Genomic DNA, 19,373 nt, shown 5'->3' on the forward strand with positions numbered 1-19,373 from the left:
GAGCTGTTGCGAGGTCGTGAAATAAAACAACCCCAAGTTTCCGGACACTGTTAATGGTTCATTTGGAAAGCTGGTGTCTCTCGTATCCAGACTCTTGGATTCGCCTGCAGTGTGACTTGTTCCTAAAGGGTAAGTCTCTATATATTGAAAAATGTCTTGTTTGTTCTTTAAAAAAAAAATGGTTTGTGTTCGAACTACCTAGGTTAAAGCATTAAAGGGTACTCGATGCCAGCTTTCTACAGAAGATGAATTGGTGTCATGTATACATAGGCCGGGCTTTCTGCCAGTGCTAGTGCCTAATTAATTATATGTCAATATAAACACACTCTAATGGTTTATACTATCTTTACATCGTATGGGCTAACGATACCAGCGAGAAATTACACAAAGGTGAAAATAACAATTTTTATAGGAAACACAACATTTCCCTATATTTTGATTCACTTCAACAAGGAGAGAAACAGAAAGAAAGAGATAGAGAGGTGGAGAGGTGGAGATAGGAGACAAGGAAGGGAGGGGGGGGGTAGAGAAAAAGAAAAGCAGGTGGGTGGCGATCGAATATAATTATAATAAAAGAATCCGAGCTCTGAGCATTCCGTATCAAAAATTCCAGTGTTTGTATGTTTGCTGTTTCCAAAAATGAGCAACTTTTAATTACATTAACTTTTTTCAACACAATGGCTCTTTTAATATCACAAAAAGATACTTAATCCCCCAAAATACAACAAATGGCACTTTTAAATTACAAAGATTGAAAAGGTTTTTTTTCAGTATCAACCAGGGACAGATTTACTTTATGAAAAGTGTCACTTTCCAAATTAATTACAAAAGTTAGGGAAGGGATGTCGCTTGCAATGTTTTTCCCCTAAACATATTATGCATGTATAGTATAAAGTTTTGTCTCCTTGGACCGCCGTTGCAGCCCCATCATATAACGACCTGATTTTTTCTTAGGATTTGTGACTACTTCATGACTCCAGTCTTGCGAGCACATAGATATGCTACTAGCTATAAACCGCACTATTGTTAATCACAATTTCCTTTAGAATCAAGACAAGATTAATCTAAGGAGTGCAGGGGAAGAAACCTTCATCCTACCATGGAAAATATACGGTGAGCAAACAACTTGGGCCTACACATGTATGGCGATATATATAATCAAAAATAAGAATCATAATAAGAATTAAAAAAAAAAACAGGCATAGGTTTGCGTGTCATCTTCAATTTGTAACAGAGAATTAATGTTTAATTTTAAGGGACATTCCGTTGACAGTGTGATAAGCACAAATGTTGACAAATAATGTCCTGAATGTTGCAAAAGCCAATTTAGTTTCTCGTCCTACCTCTTTATGACATGCTCGACTCAGAATTGCAATTAGGATGTTCTCCGCTTCTTATAAACAATAAATTGATGATTTCTTTGTTTATAAAATCATATTTTCGGATAAAAATAATACGTCGCTCAATATTGTTGCTCTCCCAAGAACAGTAATGCAACAGAGTTAAGGTGAGTATTTTGTCACAGACAGGATCTTTCAACATAATACTACAATGTTGCAATAGAAGAACCGTAACAAAATTGAAAAACATAACGTGTTTAAGTTAATTAAATATTTTAATGATCTCAATTTACTTAAATCAAACTTGGAGTTTCAATTATTTTCTTCTCAGCTGTGTTATATGGATCTCTATCATTGCGTGTGCTTGTACCTTTGTACCAGTTTCTTGTGAGTAATTGAATAATCATTTTCCTAATTTGGTCATTAAATAATTGGTTTACAAATTGTCAAAATTTGTATTTCGTTGTAAGGTTTTGAATAATTGAAATTATTGTCATTAACAATTTTTATATTGAACTCTTTCAATTTACATTGAATGGTTTGGTATATTGCCATATACCCTTTCTGTCCTATTGTTTTTGTTGTTGTACATTAATGAATTATGGCACGTGATTGGTTACGTGATATGTTGCTTCTTTGTCTTAAGTACGTCATCACTTCATCCATTCCAACAAACTGATGATGAGACAACCATGAATGAAGTACATATCTAAACGGTTCACGTAGGGGCGCTATTTGTAATTATCAGTCATGTTGTACACATTGTCGTCAAGGGTGTAGGCCTACGGAAGTAAATGTAGCAAGAAACTTCGTGCGTTAAACTAGTTTCCACAATTTTTAAATGTACAGTAATATACTTCGGGAACACACTCTTCAGTATTTTCTTACATGATGAGTGGGGGGGGGGGGGGGTGAGGGTGAGGGGTGACATACACAAAATCTGCCCATCTGAATCATTCAACCCTGTTAAAAATTAATCAACATTTTCTTGTTGATTTGTTTATTTGTAGGTCACAATGACAATGAAGCACCCAGTGCCAAGTACAAGCGAGATCCTTATGCGGTGTTGGCTCGATTTGCTTCCGATGAACTGTCCATTCATAGCCGAAAACGTCGGCAGCTGGTGGACTCTGTACTCGATATTACATATCAAATTGAAGATCTCAGCATAACCTATTTGTACCAGGACGTTACCACTCCTGATCCAGCACAAATTCAGTACCTGTACGTTTATTTAATTTCTTCAAAATTCGACGGGTTGTTAGTAGATGAGTTTCCCTGCTCTTAATCGTATTGCTGCTTCTTGGATAAATATTTGCCACCTCCCCTCCCCTCCCACTCCCCTTCCCTCCCCTCCCACTCCCCTCCCCCTTGCCACGATGACTAACATTTATAAACCTCAAGCCCAAGATGATCCCTAAGTGCGATTATCCAAGTAGTTTCCCATAGTTTAGGAGGAATCTGACCAGGGCTAGTGGGAGGGACAAGGAAACTGGATACTTGCATTGCTATTTTGTATATGAAAAATACAATTGTAACCATTAATTACCTTCAACTCGTGGGTAAATTTATTGGTGGAGGCATTTATCGATTTTATATTCCATGGGTAAATGAAGTTAGCAAACCTGGTTCACCAAATCAAGTTTGCCATGACTTCACTGAAGTGAAAATTTGACAAAATAATCTCTTCTCTCTGCCTCATCACATTTCTCCTGAAATAGCTATAATTCTTCTTAACCCCTTAAACACGGAAAAACTATCATTTGCATGGTAAACCCTTATTCCGCACTGTCAAATTTCAATGTGAACGTTTCAAAACACCGCATGTAGAAAAATTAAAATCGATGAAAACTTTTGGGATTTTTGTTCGATGACAATAGTGAAGACAAGTACAAGAGCATGAGCAAGGTTCAAATGATATCAACAACTGCAAAGGAAACGGCGAGAACGAAAAGATGGTGAAAGTCGACGATAACGATGGTAATTGAGACGACAAGACAAAGACGGGAACGAAGACGGCGACGGCAACGGCGACGACAGGAACACAAGCACGAGTAAGATAAGGACCAACAGCGAAAGCAACAACAGCGGTAACAGTACGGTTGCCAACGACAACGAACATACTGTCACAACTGATGAAAGTGACGAAAGACGACTGCCACCTCCATACAATGATGACGACGAGAGCAACGACGACGGCGGTGACGACATGAGGAAGATTACGACTACAACAAGTGACGATAATGACAATGGAAAATGACGACAATGACTACTGTGACGTCATCGAATAGAGAGAAAAACAATTGAATGGAATTTAGGTATCAATGATAAACAAGAGCGACAATGGGTGCACAAATGGGTAAAATGGAAAATTCTACGTATAAAAAGTATGAAGAAAAACATTAACACGGACATAACTGCATTATAGTATATTCCATTTTGCTTTAATTTACCCTCCCCCCTTTTTTCTTGTTATAATTTTGTAGAGAATCATACTACGCCGTGTTGACTACAGAATATTGTTTCTATAACCGACTGAATGACGACGTTAATTATGCTTTAAATCCAAACGGATGCATATCCGGTAAATACCGAAAATTCGATGGCGAGTGTAACAACATAGGCAATCCTCGTTGGGGAAGCTCAGACTATCCTTTTCGTCGGTTGCTGGATGCCGTATACACTGATAGTAAGTATTACCAGGGGCGGACTGGGTCGTAAAACCGGCCCGGGAATTTTCCACATAGACCGGCCCATTATTCATTGATATGCTACTTGCATAGTGATCGCCGTCCTGGGGGAGGGGTCTAATGGGAGGGGGTGTCCCCCTCCCCATTTAGATTTTTTTGAAGTTAAGTAATGCCTAGATGCAAAATGGTGCTATATTTCTCAATTTTGTAGGTTACAATAATCCTTTAAAAATGACCCCAAAAATAATTTTCCGGAAGCAAAATGAACATGAGTAAACTGAGAAAAGTTAAGAACGTAAACAAAAATAGACAAAAATATATGTTTTAGACTGGATTTTATTTAGTTTTTCAAGCATTTCTTGACAACATGCTTGAAAATTAAAACAAAAAACCTAAAAAAAAAATCCATTAGCACGGACGGGTTGCCAATAGCAGGCTCTTTTGTTACTAACTAACGGACTAACTAACTAACATGGTGATTTCATGAGCTGATTTCCACAGTTAAAAATATATTTCTACACAGCCCGTCTGTATTCTATTAACTACTGTGAAAATGGGCTGTATTTTTACCAAGCTCCCAGCCCACTGGCTCACCGGGCCACCAGCCTACCGGGAATTGCCCAAGGGCCCGAATGCCCGATTCGCGTTTGAATCGTGCTAAGTTGAATTATATAAATTTGTCATCTCACATTAAACAAGAAACATTTAATTCAAGTTAGAATATACTTATAGATAACAATATATTTATAATCATCAATTACTTATGCCCTCTTGCAGAAATATACACCCCTGCTCCCTTCTCGGTGTCGGCTCGAACTGTCTCTCTGGCCTTTGTTGGACACGATGAGATATACGATGAATATGGTGCATCTGAATTGGTAATGCACATGGGCCAGTTTATCGATCACGATTTAGCATTAACACCACATCTCGAAGGTAAGCCTGCTCTATATATCACCACTATATACACATGAGACTCAATACAAAGTAAACTACTTCGAAAATGAGCAAAGATGGACTATGTATTGACTGGAATGGGATTTTAATCGGTGGCCTCATAAGTTACGAGTCATGGGTGCCGTGAACCACTGAGCTATCCAGTTTAATTAGTTGGTGGCGATCCCTATGTTACGTATCTTTGATACGGGGATCAAATTTCAGAAGATACATTGTAAACAGGGATTATATCCTAGTTCCATTCTATAGAAAATTTGAAACAAATTTATATTGAAACTTTTCATGGTCCCTTAACCTTGAAAGGGGTGGAGGGGTGGGGGGAGGCTTGAATTCGAATGCCCTTGGAACGTCCCTCATCTACCTGATGGATATTCGGACAAAGGCTTTGAGGGTGACTTCCTCAAATGGCTTCTTACAGTTGTGACGTATATGACCATAATTTGGTTTTCTGGCATATTTGGGGGAATAGTGGGGGAATAGTGGGGAATAGTGGGGGAATAGTGGGGAATGACGATTACCGTATCTATAGTTTTCATGCAGACAGCATTCCTTTCCTAACTCTGTTCATTCCCACCTAATGTTATGACGCCTGTCATTTTTATGTTTCAGCTGATTGTGGCTGTGACGAAACACGTGAGTGTCTCCCGATCACGTGCGAAGATGAAGACGATCCAGTATGTCAGAAATACGGATGCGTGAAATTCGCAAGATCAAGGCCAGTTATCGAAGTACAATATGCCTGTGACGTCACAAGCGTAGGAACTCATTGCAGGACTCATCCAAATGCTATCACGTCCTTCCTTGACGCATCTAATGTATATGGGAGTTACGAGGTGACAGCGTCTGAACTTAGAACACACGGTAGGTATAGTAAACTGATTTATATAGCTGCCTTTTTGCGTTTCGAGTTGAGTTCTCTAGTTTTGCCTTTCAACGCCATTTGGTAAAGGTCTAAAGGATCACCTTGTCACATTGTCCTAATCACTCTTATTGGCATTAGAAATCATGAAAATAGCTGCACCTCCCGTGAAACTCCATCAAAGATTGACCGTTTTACAAGTCTTTTTTAATTCTTCTTTTATTTTTGAATCAACATTAGCTAGTTATGCGCATTGATGATGTAAAGGGAGTGGTTTTCTGTTATGTTAACCCTTTAATTTCACAACCTCCGTTTCAAGGACACCGAACACAAGTTTGTGGCGTAACGTCAGTTTTTGAAATATTTTGATGCACCTTGAAAAGAGGAACATCACTTTATTCAAATGATATATGTGAGCTTGTAATTAGGGGTTAACTTATTAAGGGATAAAACGTCATAGTTAACACATATTGAATGAGTTGCCTATATTTCAAATGTATATATCGTGTAAACGAAACTAAGAGTTTTCGAAACATTTCAGCGTATTTTGAATGAGTTTATCACACACAATAAATATACTGAATATGGAGCAAATTGGGTAGGTGTACGTAGTATACTTTAAATGATGTAATGGTAATACATTGTAAACAGTTTACTTGAGGCAAACACTGATTTATGTATTACCATAGCTCTTTGTACTGCTCTTCAAGAAAAGATTTAATAGTCTGCTAGACTACTTAGTCCAGTCACTTTAATTGATGATCCTTCGATATTTATAAAGGGGTTTTTCTCAACAAAAAAACTGTAACATTAACTGCAGTATGTTTTGAAGGTCTACGTCATATCGAATGGTTTGCGTTTCTAGAGTCACCGTTTAAAGCAATGGTAAAATGAAAATACAATTTGTAATTTTAATTTTTAAAAATCATCAAACAAGGATATTTCCCTTTGATGCAAACATAAAAAGGTTTTCAAGCAAAACGTTAAAACTTAACCATAAATGTCGAGGAAACATAACATTCTGCTTCGGAGAACACTTTCTTACTCGTTCATTCAAACCACTGTTACCACATAAATCTCTAACAGTGCCATAGAGGGGTATGTAGGTACGAGCAAATGTAACATGATTTGGTAAAATATACCATTTGTGTTATGATACATCGGTAGGATATTTAAATATCCAACACTGCCTTCGCTGTCAAATATTGTATAATTTGGTTAAAACTACCCACAATCCATCGATTGTCTTGCTAAAAACTAGTCTTTAATTTCCCTAGACACATTTAAATGTAATAAGTAAAGCATGTAACAATGATATTTTCTTTACTTTAGAGGGTGGGTTGTTGTCCTTACAAGAGGATCCAAACGACGAAGGACACATTCATCTTCTTCCGAACGACGAGGAAAACAGAGAATGCTCTCATAATAACGATAAATTCTGCGGTAAAGGAGGCGACATTCGCGCCGCCGAACAACCCGTCTTAACATCGTTGCATACACTCTTCGCCAACCAGCATAACCGAATCGCCAAAGAACTTGGCACTCTTCATGGTTGCTGGGACGACGAAGCCCTCTTCCAAGAGTCACGGCGTATCAACACGGCGCTAATGCAGAAAATCGTTTACGGAGAATGGTTACCATTGGTGATCGGACAAAAGGCAATGGAGAAATACAATTTGGGTTTGTGGCAAAATTACGTAGGTTATGACGACACGGTGAGTTGAGAAAATGATTGTTGGGCAAAGTGGTTGGGAAAAGAAAGTAAAATCTCTAAAACGTTTGATAAAGCTTTGCTTGATCGATATAGACACTGATTAAACGATTTCCCACCCTAGATTCTTAAAATAAATATTCCATATCACAGGTAACAGCTTCCTGCTATAATCCTATAGTCGTTCGCAGGGGCGTCAATCCGATTTGAAACGTGGGGGGACGTAATCGATTCGAGTATTCCGGCCGTAAGTACTATCTAAGCGGAGCGTCACCATCGGTTGGCGCGCAGCGTACCAAGAAAATTTCAGATTTGAATACCTGCCAGATCGCTGGAGATGGCACTTGCCAGGCTGGATAGCAGCCATCTAGTTGCGTGATATCGGGTGAAAATTACAAATTCGTCACTCAGGAAATCTGCAATAAAGTTCATGCGACCTTCATTTTTGGTGGATTATGTCTTTTATTAGTGATTCCAATTGACATGAACATCAGAACCCAGTGCAAGTTGACAAATGATGCGGCGAACTGGAACCCCAGCCCCATTATGCCCTATGTTTGAGGATAGAACACCCCTCAATTGTTCGAACCCATGACAACTAACAATCTGTGAATAAATTTTATCGTCAGACTTAGAATAGGTCCCATGTGAGTGGTGGCTAAAGTGATGAAGGCATCCAAATAAATCAGTGGTTGTTCGTTGGAGTCCTCACGCAAGTTACCTCGGTTGCTAGGTGGATCTGCATCTGGTAATCGGGTGAATTCTGGTCGAAGCGTACTATGTAACCACCGTGTACCCAGGAACGTAGCTAAGGCCTGATGATTGAGGGGGGGGGGGGGTGTAGTGGCTGAAAATCCAACTGGATGGGTTTAAGCCAGAAAATTCCGACTGCTGCTTTGTACCCCCACCCCCCACCCTCGCGCTACTCGTCAACGATACGGTCACTGTCAGTCAGACACCCAATCTTTCGCGACTGCACATTTGTTCCGAACTTTTTTTCGATACATTTGTACCCACTGGCACTCATTTCACAAATGTATTAGCCCCCCACCCCAACCAAATATTTTTGTGAAATTTCGGGCAAAATGCTGATAAATTTTCGGGCACCTACTGAAAGAAAGATAATTTGCAATGTGTTTTTCAGTAGTTAAACTTATACTATTATTACCATTAATATTGTAACGACTTTCAAATAATTCTAACCAATATGGAAGGGTAATAAGACGGAAATGATTGTATGCTATTTGCATGCGATGTTAAAACCGATGCATGTCTATATGATATGCATTAACATGATGAACGCGCGCGCGCGTAGCGCGCGAAAAATTTTGGTTATATTTTTCGGGCAAGTCGTTACAACCCCCCAAATCAAATTGGCTCCTACGCCTATGACGGTAGTTTTATTAGGCATTTTTTAATTGGAGTATTGAAAATCATACGAAGTTTTGTACGGTGGAGTATAAGAATTGCGAGATACAATTTCTCAAAGTGGCAAGGAAAACGTGGTAAATATGACAGATTAAAGGTAAATTTTGACCGACATTTTTCAATTTTTAGGTCATGCACAATCACAGGAATAAATGAATATGCCTAGATAAACTAGAGTGCGACAGTCGGAAATTTCGACTGTCGCACTCCAATTTTCCAACTATCGTCAGTTTGACCAAGTTTGGGGTGAGACACTCACACACCCCCCTCTAGCGACGTCCCTGCGTGTACCCAGTGTTCTCACTGTGGAGTAAACTCCGGTATCCCTCAACAACAAAGGTAACATGGGATGCGCTGCCACGGAATATGCTCCCTATTTCATTTCCCCAATATTAGGGAACGGGCACCGTCTTTGAAACACCATCTACAACTAAACAACCACTATGTACAAGCTTTGGCTCTAGCTATGAAGTGTTGTCTCTTATGATAATGACGGAGCGCACTAATTTTCAACTGGAATCGCCCGAAGATGCGGCGTCTGTAATCCGAGGAACCAACGAACTTAACTCCTCAGGCTTCAATTGGGCTAGACGTTCGCGGTGAATATAGCACACCATCACATGGTTCAGCCTCTGTTGAGTCATGGTGCTCCGTAGCCATGTCTTCAAACGCCTCAAAGCACTAAAAGATCTCTCGGCTTCCGTCGAACTGGCGGAGGAGACGAGGAGCAACCACTAGAGAGCTTCGACTTTACCAAACATAGCCCGTACCGCTGGATTCATCAACTTGAATATTTGTCTATACCCTTCAACCGACAACAACTGGAACTGGCCTCGAAAGAAAGGCAGACTAAGCTTAAGATTGTCGGAGAGCTCAGGGTACCAACTCACGAGATCTGGGTGGAATTCTCCATTCAGCAACATTGAGTGATATTCGATGATATGAATCCTGAGATGTGTAAGTCCTAACCAAATAGAGACGCGACATTACTCTTTTTCCAAATGTGTGGGGGGGGACATCTGATATTGTTTCCCCCACCCATCGAAATGTGGGGGGACGTGTCCCCCCGTCCCCCCTGGATTGACGCCCATGGTCGTTCGGCACAAACCGTCACAAATGGGTAAATTTTAACCCGATTTATGTGAAATTTAGTTAAGATTGTGGATTTAGAGTATGTAGTGAATATTGTTATTTTTCGAGAAAACAAATAAAAACTGATTAACTGGCTTAACTGATACTTGACTTTCTACGGTAAGAAAATAGGTTGAAAAGATAAATGGTCTCAGGGCAAAAGAAAAAAAAGAAAGGAAAAAAGGAGAGATTTTAGTCTACAGTCCAAAGTTCTCATATACGGTACTTCGTTAAGTAAATATTCTAAGAAACTAAGCATAATAACATATATATTACCACATTACTGCAATTGTCGATATTTCTTTTCGTTATACTCTCGCAGGTGAATCCAACTATATTCAACGAATTCGCTACTGCATTTTTCCGTTTTGGCCATTCGATGGCACCAGAAGTTCTGAAACGTGTCGATCCGACATGGGCAGATATCCACGATGATATTGCTCTGAAAGAAAGTTTCTTCAACGCCTCCGTTTGTCATGATCTCGGAAATGGCGGGGTTAATTCCTTAATTTTGGGAACTTTGGATCAGCCTCTTCTAGCCATCGACAGGCACCACAGTAGATCAATTCATAAACATCTCTTTGAAAATTTCGAGTAAGCTTTGAGTTATTTCATTCTTTAGTTCTGTTGTGTTTCGTAATTATTCTCTGTCCATGATGTAAACGGCCGTTTCAAGATGTTATTATAGGGATGGGTAAACTCCTTTATGATTAATGATATAAATTGCTGAATAATGCATTCGTTATATGTGTTTTTATTTGGTTGTAACTTTGTATACTACCAAACCCATGGGATACGTGACAACGTTAACACTGTCATGATCATACCTTTACAGTCTCGATGTGAAGTTACTGCAAGGGGTCGAGAGCGGATCAAGTTGCACCCTTGCAGGTTCTATCAAGGGCAAATTTTCTGAAAAAAGTACCCCTCATCTAATCAAAAGGAGGTTACACCCTCAGTTCAACTCCGCCCTTCCCCACCGCACTTTAAGTAAATCAAATTTTGGCTGTATGTCAATAGCATGCTTAACAACTATAGCTTTATCCTCCTATTTTCATTTTCAGAGACTTCGGTTTAGACTTGGTTGCACTGAATATTCAACGTGGACGAGACCACGGATTACCCGGTTACATTAAATACCGCGAATATTGCGGTTTTGGCACCGTTACATCGTTTGAAGATCTCGATGCTGTAATGGACGAGAAAGCATGGGCAGCCTTAAAAGATGTTTATGAGTGAGGAAACTTCTCTTTTGTTTTGATATTCTTAGACAGAGAAAAATACCAATTAATTAAGGTGCCAGCAGGCATGATGAAAATTGAAGATAAAAGTGAGGTTGGTAAGAGGAAAGGGAGGGCCGGTTAGGTCGAATAAGGCAGAGGTGGTGGAGGGTTGGGGTAGGGGAGGGGAGGGGAGGGGGAGGGGAGTGGAAGGGGGGGGACTGGAGAGCTAATAGGTAGGACGTGGCGAAAAAGGCGAAACGGTCTGTGAGTGCGAACGTGCATATATAGATCATTAACCCTTGTTTGGATCTTATCTTTAAACATTTTGTTAGGAAACATTCATGTAGTGACTTTATATGTGTTTCACTACACTGTATACCAGAACTCGTAGTCCATATAAGCACAGCATGGTTTCCAATGAGACATGACAACGTGTCATGATCACCCAACAGCATCATACAACCAGGGGGCTGAGATGGGGGAGAAGCCTTGAGCCTCAGAGGCCGAAGGGTCCAGCTTAGAATATGGTACACGCAGCACAATAATTAAACCATCCACCCTCACAAGAAAGAAAAAAAAGAATTGAGTCTGGTCATAACCCTTGTCTACAGCCTGGTTGCTCGCTTTTGGGGGCCCCATCCATACTCGTTGGGCCTTGGGCCCCAAGGTCATCATTACGCCGCTGAACAACAAGTCACGTGGCCGTGTATTCTGACGTTATACATGTAATATACGAAAGGTTATTGATTTACAAATTCTGTTATACAATTTCGGATTTAATGTTATAACCCTTTTCATTATAACTACGCATATTGCTGCATCTCAATATTTTGCAGTTCCGTAGAAGAAGTTGAACCGTTTGTGGGAATGCTGGCCGAGAAACATTTGCAAGGGGCGCTTGTCGGTGAAACTCTAGCATGCATACTCGGGACTCAGTTTCAAAACCTCAAATATGGCGATCGCTTCTGGTTCGAGAATGACTTTACAGCTGGTAAGTGGCTACACTGTGATTCTTGAAGGGTCTGGTTCGAATCTCTCCATGATTAATTAGCCGTAGTAAGTGTCTATTTCTTTTAATCAACCGTAGTGAGAGTCAGTTACTTTTAATCATGCGTCAGATTCTTAACTCCAGAGTTATGGACGATATATTGTACAAATTGCCACAAATTGATGTTATTTATTCCTCTACGATGTATGGTTGTGACATTCTACTCATTTGTGGTTTGCTTTAAAGAAACATGTGACTTTTTCTAATCACATTAATGTGACATTTCATTTAATGCATTGCTTGCCTTAATTGTTGTTAAATATAGAATCAGTAAACCTTGAGTACTGCACTTTCATAACATCGTGTGGATCATATTTTGTGGAAATTCCATTCTAAGTAAAACTATTTTTTATGTTCTTATCCCCCAATATCCTCTCTCGCCTCGTAGAGCAATTGGCAGCCATTAAGAAGGTGACCATGTCACGCGTAATCTGCGAAAACGTCTTTGTCGAGAAAATCCAGCCAGCCGCATTCAAAATGCAGAGCGAGGAAGCATCGGAGAGCGGGTAAGTTATATATTGTATAAGACATATGAGAGCAATTAATTTGTTGATAAAAAAATATTCAGTCCCAAAAAGTGAGAATTTGCAAAAATTGAGAGTTTTCATAGCGATCTACCTCTAGATAATTGATTTCCAACTTGCTCCACGGAGTGAATTCCGTCAAATGTAACCAGTGCTGGGTGTGAGATGGGGCCATTGGAGCCACCGCGGTTTCATTTACGGGCTCATATTTATCGGGGGAAGGGCGGGGTGAGGGGGGGGGGAGGGTAAAAATCGCCAATCAAAATCGCCGTCGTAGAAATATTAGCGACATCATCCATATTGTACAAGCACCCAGTTTGGAAAATTTGCCTATATTGTACTGCCATGTACCGCTTCAATAGTCTTATTCGCCCGGCTGGATATTGGAGATTTTTTTATACGTGATAACCAATGATAATGTAAGGATTAATCAAGTCTTCGTTAGAGTGATCATTGTAGAGTATCTCAAATAGCGAATTTTCAATGCTTTCCTTGCGAAAGCAAAAGTTTGTTAGGTAGCATAGAGATGTGAGGATTCGCAGAACCTTGATCATTTACCTCAACAAATTATTGTTCGAACCTCTTTTTATTCAAAACAAAGTCTTTCCCCCAAGAAATGATCTGCAGCCCATGTTTCAGTAACAGGAATCTGTATTGTCTTCTTGTTGTTGTTGACATATTTGTATCTTCGTCAACAATAGTGTACATTTCTATGAAATGATCAACACCGAAGCCTACCCGGATGAAGCCGGCCGACTCAACAAGTTTGTCAACAACCGCGTGTCATGTGACAACGTTGACGCCATACCCAAGCTAGACTTGTCAGCTTGGGAGGATGAAATCCCCAAAACAGTTTAAGGTAAATAACTATAATAATGATTCTTTTTCAACGACATGCGCTTGTATCTCTCCTTCTTCTTCTTCTCCTCCTCCTCCTCCTCCTCCTCCTCCTCCTCCTCCTCCTCCTCCTCCTCCTCCCCCTCCTCCCCCTCCTCCTCCTCCTCCTCCTCCTCCCCCCTCCTCCTCCTCCTCCTCCTCCTCCTCTCTTCTTCTTCCTCCTCCTCCTCCTCTTCTTCTTCTTCTTCTTCTTCCTCCTCCTCCTCCTCCTCCTTTTCCTCATATCCCTCCTCCTCCTAATCAAAGGAGACGCAAACCCAACTATCATCTTTAGCTAATATGACAGAGATCTCTTTGAAGAACAACTTCATCAAAAACAGCTGAGTCAAATCTTGCTCCATTCGGGAGATATTCCAATTTAGTACTCGCATCTCTTTGTAAAGCTGTGACGTCATACTGCCGCTATAATCTGAAACCTTTGACTTTCTCTGTGTTTTTCTTGTCATATTTTCAAGATATTAATGCTTACATTTTTGACCCTGAAACTATAATGACATCCTTAGGTCATGTTAAGAACGGCCATAATTCAGCATTTTGCAAATTTAAATTTCCATTACAGAAAATTAAGTAATTAAGTAGGGGGTGTGGCTAATGGTATGAAGAGGTATCGTGGGAGCAGTTTGCAGTTCATATCCAAATGGTCTAGAATTGAAAAACCATAATATTTTGATACTTCCTTTCGTGGTATGCCTAATGTAAAATTAAAGAAGAGCGTGTTCTCCGTAAAAAAGGTATAATTTATGAGAATCAGTCCAGACATATATGCATAGCTTAAAGCTGATTACCTTATAATGAAAAAAAAAATGAATGTTCAAAAGAAAATGAACATTCAGTTTGTTGTTTCAACACAAATCAACTGTCTAAAACCAACCTAAAAATGTTGAATATTATTTACGTGTTCTGATGAAATATTTTGTTTATTGTTGTTTATTTTATTCTTCATTTACAGGGGGAATATTTCAACGGTCAGTAGAATAACCACGATATTCGAATCTTAAGAGACCGAAGGAATCCATCTTTAATCTATCTAATGTAGCAGGAATAATTGATGTTCTTTCATCTTTATGTTTAATTTTAATAATATTAATTACAAGTTGTGGTAGAAACTTATCAATTCCATAGTATATTGATTTTTTTTTTGTCGTTCTGACTGAATCTATAGTCACTTCATAAATTATTCTTTCAAGTTTTACTTTTGTTTTTTGAGTGTTTTCTTTCATTTTGATGGTTAAAGTTAACGGGTCATTGATATAACTACTTGAAACCAAAAACTACTTAAAACAATGCGAGTGAATGTCTGGGGTCACGTGGTATTGCGACCAATCGGGCATTGCTGTACTATGGTCATGCAGTTACAGGGACCATAAACCCGTGATAGCCTCAAGTCCTAAAAAACCCATATAGCGCCGAGTGTACAATCTGCGGTAGTATGAAGTATGGGGAGAAGGAGGGAGGGGGGAGGGGGAGGGATGGAAAGACACATTTCCTTATACCCGTCCATATTGACTTAACCCTGGCTACCATATCGCATCATGTAAAACGCCAGAGGAAAAAGAAGGGTGAGTGGGGGGGGGGTGGAGGAGTCCCTTAAGAACCAGACAAAATCAGGGAAACAACATTGAGCTCAAAATTATAAAACAAAAATGGTATACTACGGTCTATGAATTGAAATAATAAGGTGAACCAGTGATGTTGTGAGTCCGTATGAAGTTGAAGTACCCCCCCCCACCCCAACTGAAATGTTAAAATAGTAGTTATACCCCGCGTATTCATTGTGAACAAAGATTGGTTCTAATCCTAAATTACCTCTTCCTGTAGAATTTTAAGCTATATGTGAGAATAAAAGTAAATTATAGTAAATATTGTTTTATTATTATTATTATTTTTAGCTTCATTTCTTCTTGTCTTCATTCATTTAACACTTTAGAATTTTTAATTTTAGAATTAAATATTTTTAGAATATTTGATCTTCTTCTAAGAAGCATCGCACGAAAATATATATCAAAATATCGATTTGTCTTTATTTCTTCTTAACCACACATGAAAGGAGAAAGACTTTTGCGACTAAAAATTTAATATTTAACTTCATAAGAGATCTATTTTGGACAACAAAATGAGAAACAAACATATTTTTAGCTACACCTGCTTTGTCCTACATGAAAAAAATATAACAAAAGTAAAAAAAAAAAGAAACACGGAAGATAAAAACAAAAAAAAACAAGCAAGGACGAGGAAGTATTTCAACAGGTTGAATTGTAGCCTCGACAAACTCCAAACTACCTGCAACAATCTATAATATTATATGAACGAATATTAGTAAACTGAAAACACATGTAACTTAATCTCTATATCATTGCACGAATATGGTATGGACGATTGAGTCGAAGTAAATATACCATATTTTTGTTTCAGTGTTATGACAGAATAATTGGTTTTTATTTATTATAGTGGTAACACAAAAAAAACCCCATCAAAAACAAACGTGGTTTCGGTTAATTAGGTCAAGCATAGTATTTCGTTAATCTAACAGGAAACTCAGTACATTTTCTTCCTCAATTATTTTGGTATAGCCCATCGTTATAATAACTAGGCATAAGAGTGTTTGGTATAAACCTGCTTATCCATTTCCGTCGCCGGTCGATAAATTGAGACATCGAAGAAAGAACGATAATGAGGTAAGTTGTAATTTCTAGACTCTGTTTGTGATATAAATGGTCAATTTTTGGAGGAGGGGGGGGGGGGGTGGTAGGTAGGTAGGACGGGTTGGGTTCGGTTGCAAGGTGGTATGGGATTTAAAGTTGTAACTTATTTTCAAAGTTCAAATTGCCCATATCTTGTGGTTCTATATACATACCGTTTATGAAACATAACATATCTGAAACAGTAAGATAGTTCAGTCGGCCAAAACGCGGCAGACACTTTGCACGGTAAACTGAGGGTTAAAGGTCACAAGAAAATATAGAAAAAGAAGAAGAAAATACGCTATTAAAAAATAATAAAAAAAAAGGTACTGACATAACATATGGATGCTGAAATTGATTGTGATTGAATTTATATCTGAATTTAAAATGGTTTACACTAATGCGATTAGTAAGGCCAGGCGAGTGTCACGTGCTTCCAATTAATGTTTTTTGTCTCTTAGTTTGAGGTTCCCAGTTATGTGTCAAGATTACATGAATTTGGTGACAATATCGAAAAGTAATAACCCAACGTAAAAATAAGGTAAATAAAATGAAAAATATTCGTATCAATTTGGTATCATAACTACAAGGTACTATTTTTTTTCAGGAGATAATTCATATCATTCGCTATAAATAAATAAGCGTCAATTTTACTGGAAAACATCAGGGGGAGGCTAGGGGAAAGGGGTGGGGGACTCTTGGAGGCTTCATACAAGTTTAATTTTACAAAACAATAATTTACACTTTATCTGATCATTTTTAGTGTTTTGAATAAACTCAGTAAGGGTAAAGAAAACACGCAACTAATTTTCAGAATTGGAAGCGTTAACGAATTAAATAAGAAAGTATCAGAAGAGGAAGCTGACTCTACTGGGAGGTTGACGCCAGCCCTGGCAATACCACCCTCCCGGGAGAACTTAACCAAAAAAAAAGGGGTAGGAGGATATAGCTTCCCGGTGGCTGGACTGTTCCCGGAAGAAAACTTTACTTCCGGAGTATGACTCACAAGTCCTCTAGCCACCGGCTTCCTAAACTAGGGCCCCGTTTCTCTCTGCAGTGCAGAAGCCAATCTGTCAGGTTAATAGCGATACACCGTAATCTGACCAATGTACTACGTATCTGCTGCAATGGCAGTATTGACAGTCAAAGTGGGTGGGGAGGGGATAATGATTTTCGATTTCAGGGAATCCTTACATCCTTTAAGTTTTTATTTCTTTATCTGCATGGCATTATTGAATTAGAGCCCGTATACAAAATGGCGTGTTACAAACCTCCCCCATCACCACCCCTACCCTCTCCCCCACCCCTCCAGCATCAAACTAGTTCCGTCCTTTATACACTCACAGTATATGTTTGGTCATGCACAGTTACGTCACATATGCCTATATCATTGATGCTACGCAGCTTCACTCCGACATACGTGTTGTACGGAGAGATGTCTCCGGTTGCTCCGAAAGCTTTATTTTGTGCTTGGATAAATCTAAGTTCGTAAAATTCATCTTGCTAAAATTGAGCTTTTACATACTAGAAAGTTGCTCTTTAATTTTTACAAAGTAAGAAATATAATACATAAAAAAAATCTATGTATAAATAGAGAATACACGATATGTTGAAATCAAACACCTTAACAGAGTACCAGCAAATTTAGAGAACACAACTATAGTATGATCGTAATAATAATACCATATAGTATCATCTTTCGAAGGTAAGAAGGCAAGAAAGGTTGGGGGTGGGGGGGGGGTGCGGGAAATTGCTCCAATCATGATGCCTACTCCCCAGTTGTCTCCTCCTATGCATTTTATTGTCATTGTCTAAACCCTCCTGATTCCAAAATAAATTATATGTGTTCATCTATTTTGTTGGTTGACCTGACAATTTTTGTTGTTGATAAGATTAACGGTAATAAAAGATATTCCAATTGATTCTATCAGGCCCATACTAATACTCTTTTGTTGTTTATATTAATGTTTTCCCTTACAGAGTTACAGCACGTCTTAAGATGGGAATGCTGTAAGTAATGAATCGAATCTGTCATTAGTTTGATTGAAGTAGCCTCTTCAGTTGGATTTGCTTTTTTTGTTGACAATTTTGCCAAACCTGCTAACTACTTACTCAAAAAAATATAACTATAGGCCACTCTGAGAATTCCACACGCATGCGCGTATAATCATCGTGTAGTTTGACCTCATTCCATCTAAGAAAATTCGTCACCCAGACACTGTTCTCGTATAGTACATATATTATGTACTATAATTAGTAATCGAAGTGGCTAGTTAAGCAAAGTATATTTTCATTATTATGCGATTTGCAGGCTCGGATCCAGGAGGATGAGGAGAGGGGGGGGGCAGGGGGTGGGAGGGACACGCCCCATTTCAATCTCACACAAAAGTTTGCAAGTTGTTTTTGGCCTGGGCAAAATTTTACGATAAGACTAAGCATAGTCTAAATATGCCTCAGAATACGACATTTGGCGCCTCAAATCATGAGGGTCAAATTCAAAATCCCCAAGGCCATATCCCTCTTATAAAAGATCCCAGGTCCGCCCGTGAAGTGATTCTCGAACTGAATCGAAATATACCTGAATCAACAAAAAGTACTATCTTGCTTGGCATGTGACTTTTTTACTTTATTTAATTACAATACAACCTATCAGTTTTACTATTCTGTAGTAACATTAAATGAATTTCAACATCTTTAGCAAACTTGGAATCTCTTGCTTGTATGGTCTTCATTTCAACATCTTTAGCAGAATTGGAATTTCGTGTTTGTATGGTCTTCATTTCAACATCTTTAGCAGAATTGGAATCTCTTGTTTGTATGGTCTTCATAATTTACATCTTTATCGGGATTGGAATATCTTATTTGTATGGGCTTCACAATTTAC

At 38.9% G+C, this 19,373-nt stretch overlaps 1 protein-coding gene across 1 annotated transcript in view; it reads left to right on the forward strand.

The window, feature by feature from the left end:
• The window catches only part of LOC139981420 (uncharacterized), a 36,309-nt gene continuing 16,936 nt past the window's right edge, over positions 1-19,373 (forward strand). Inside the window, exons 1-16 of the mRNA XM_071993792.1 lie at positions 1-129; positions 1,047-1,113; positions 1,672-1,727; positions 2,351-2,564; positions 3,827-4,029; positions 4,808-4,966; positions 5,597-5,848; positions 7,179-7,561; positions 10,439-10,710; positions 11,181-11,351; positions 12,176-12,330; positions 12,776-12,893; positions 13,613-13,763; positions 14,758-14,773; positions 16,459-16,483; positions 18,470-18,499. Of these exons, the coding sequence (XP_071849893.1) occupies positions 1,100-1,113; positions 1,672-1,727; positions 2,351-2,564; positions 3,827-4,029; positions 4,808-4,966; positions 5,597-5,848; positions 7,179-7,561; positions 10,439-10,710; positions 11,181-11,351; positions 12,176-12,330; positions 12,776-12,893; positions 13,613-13,763; positions 14,758-14,773; positions 16,459-16,483; positions 18,470-18,499 (2,219 nt within the window). The 5' untranslated portion in view covers positions 1-129; positions 1,047-1,099. The remainder of the gene's footprint in view (positions 130-1,046; positions 1,114-1,671; positions 1,728-2,350; positions 2,565-3,826; positions 4,030-4,807; positions 4,967-5,596; positions 5,849-7,178; positions 7,562-10,438; positions 10,711-11,180; positions 11,352-12,175; positions 12,331-12,775; positions 12,894-13,612; positions 13,764-14,757; positions 14,774-16,458; positions 16,484-18,469; positions 18,500-19,373) is intronic.

Source organism: Apostichopus japonicus, chromosome 15, assembly GCF_037975245.1.
Source record: "Apostichopus japonicus isolate 1M-3 chromosome 15, ASM3797524v1, whole genome shotgun sequence".
Classification (NCBI taxonomy): Eukaryota; Metazoa; Echinodermata; class Holothuroidea; order Aspidochirotida; family Stichopodidae; genus Apostichopus; species Apostichopus japonicus.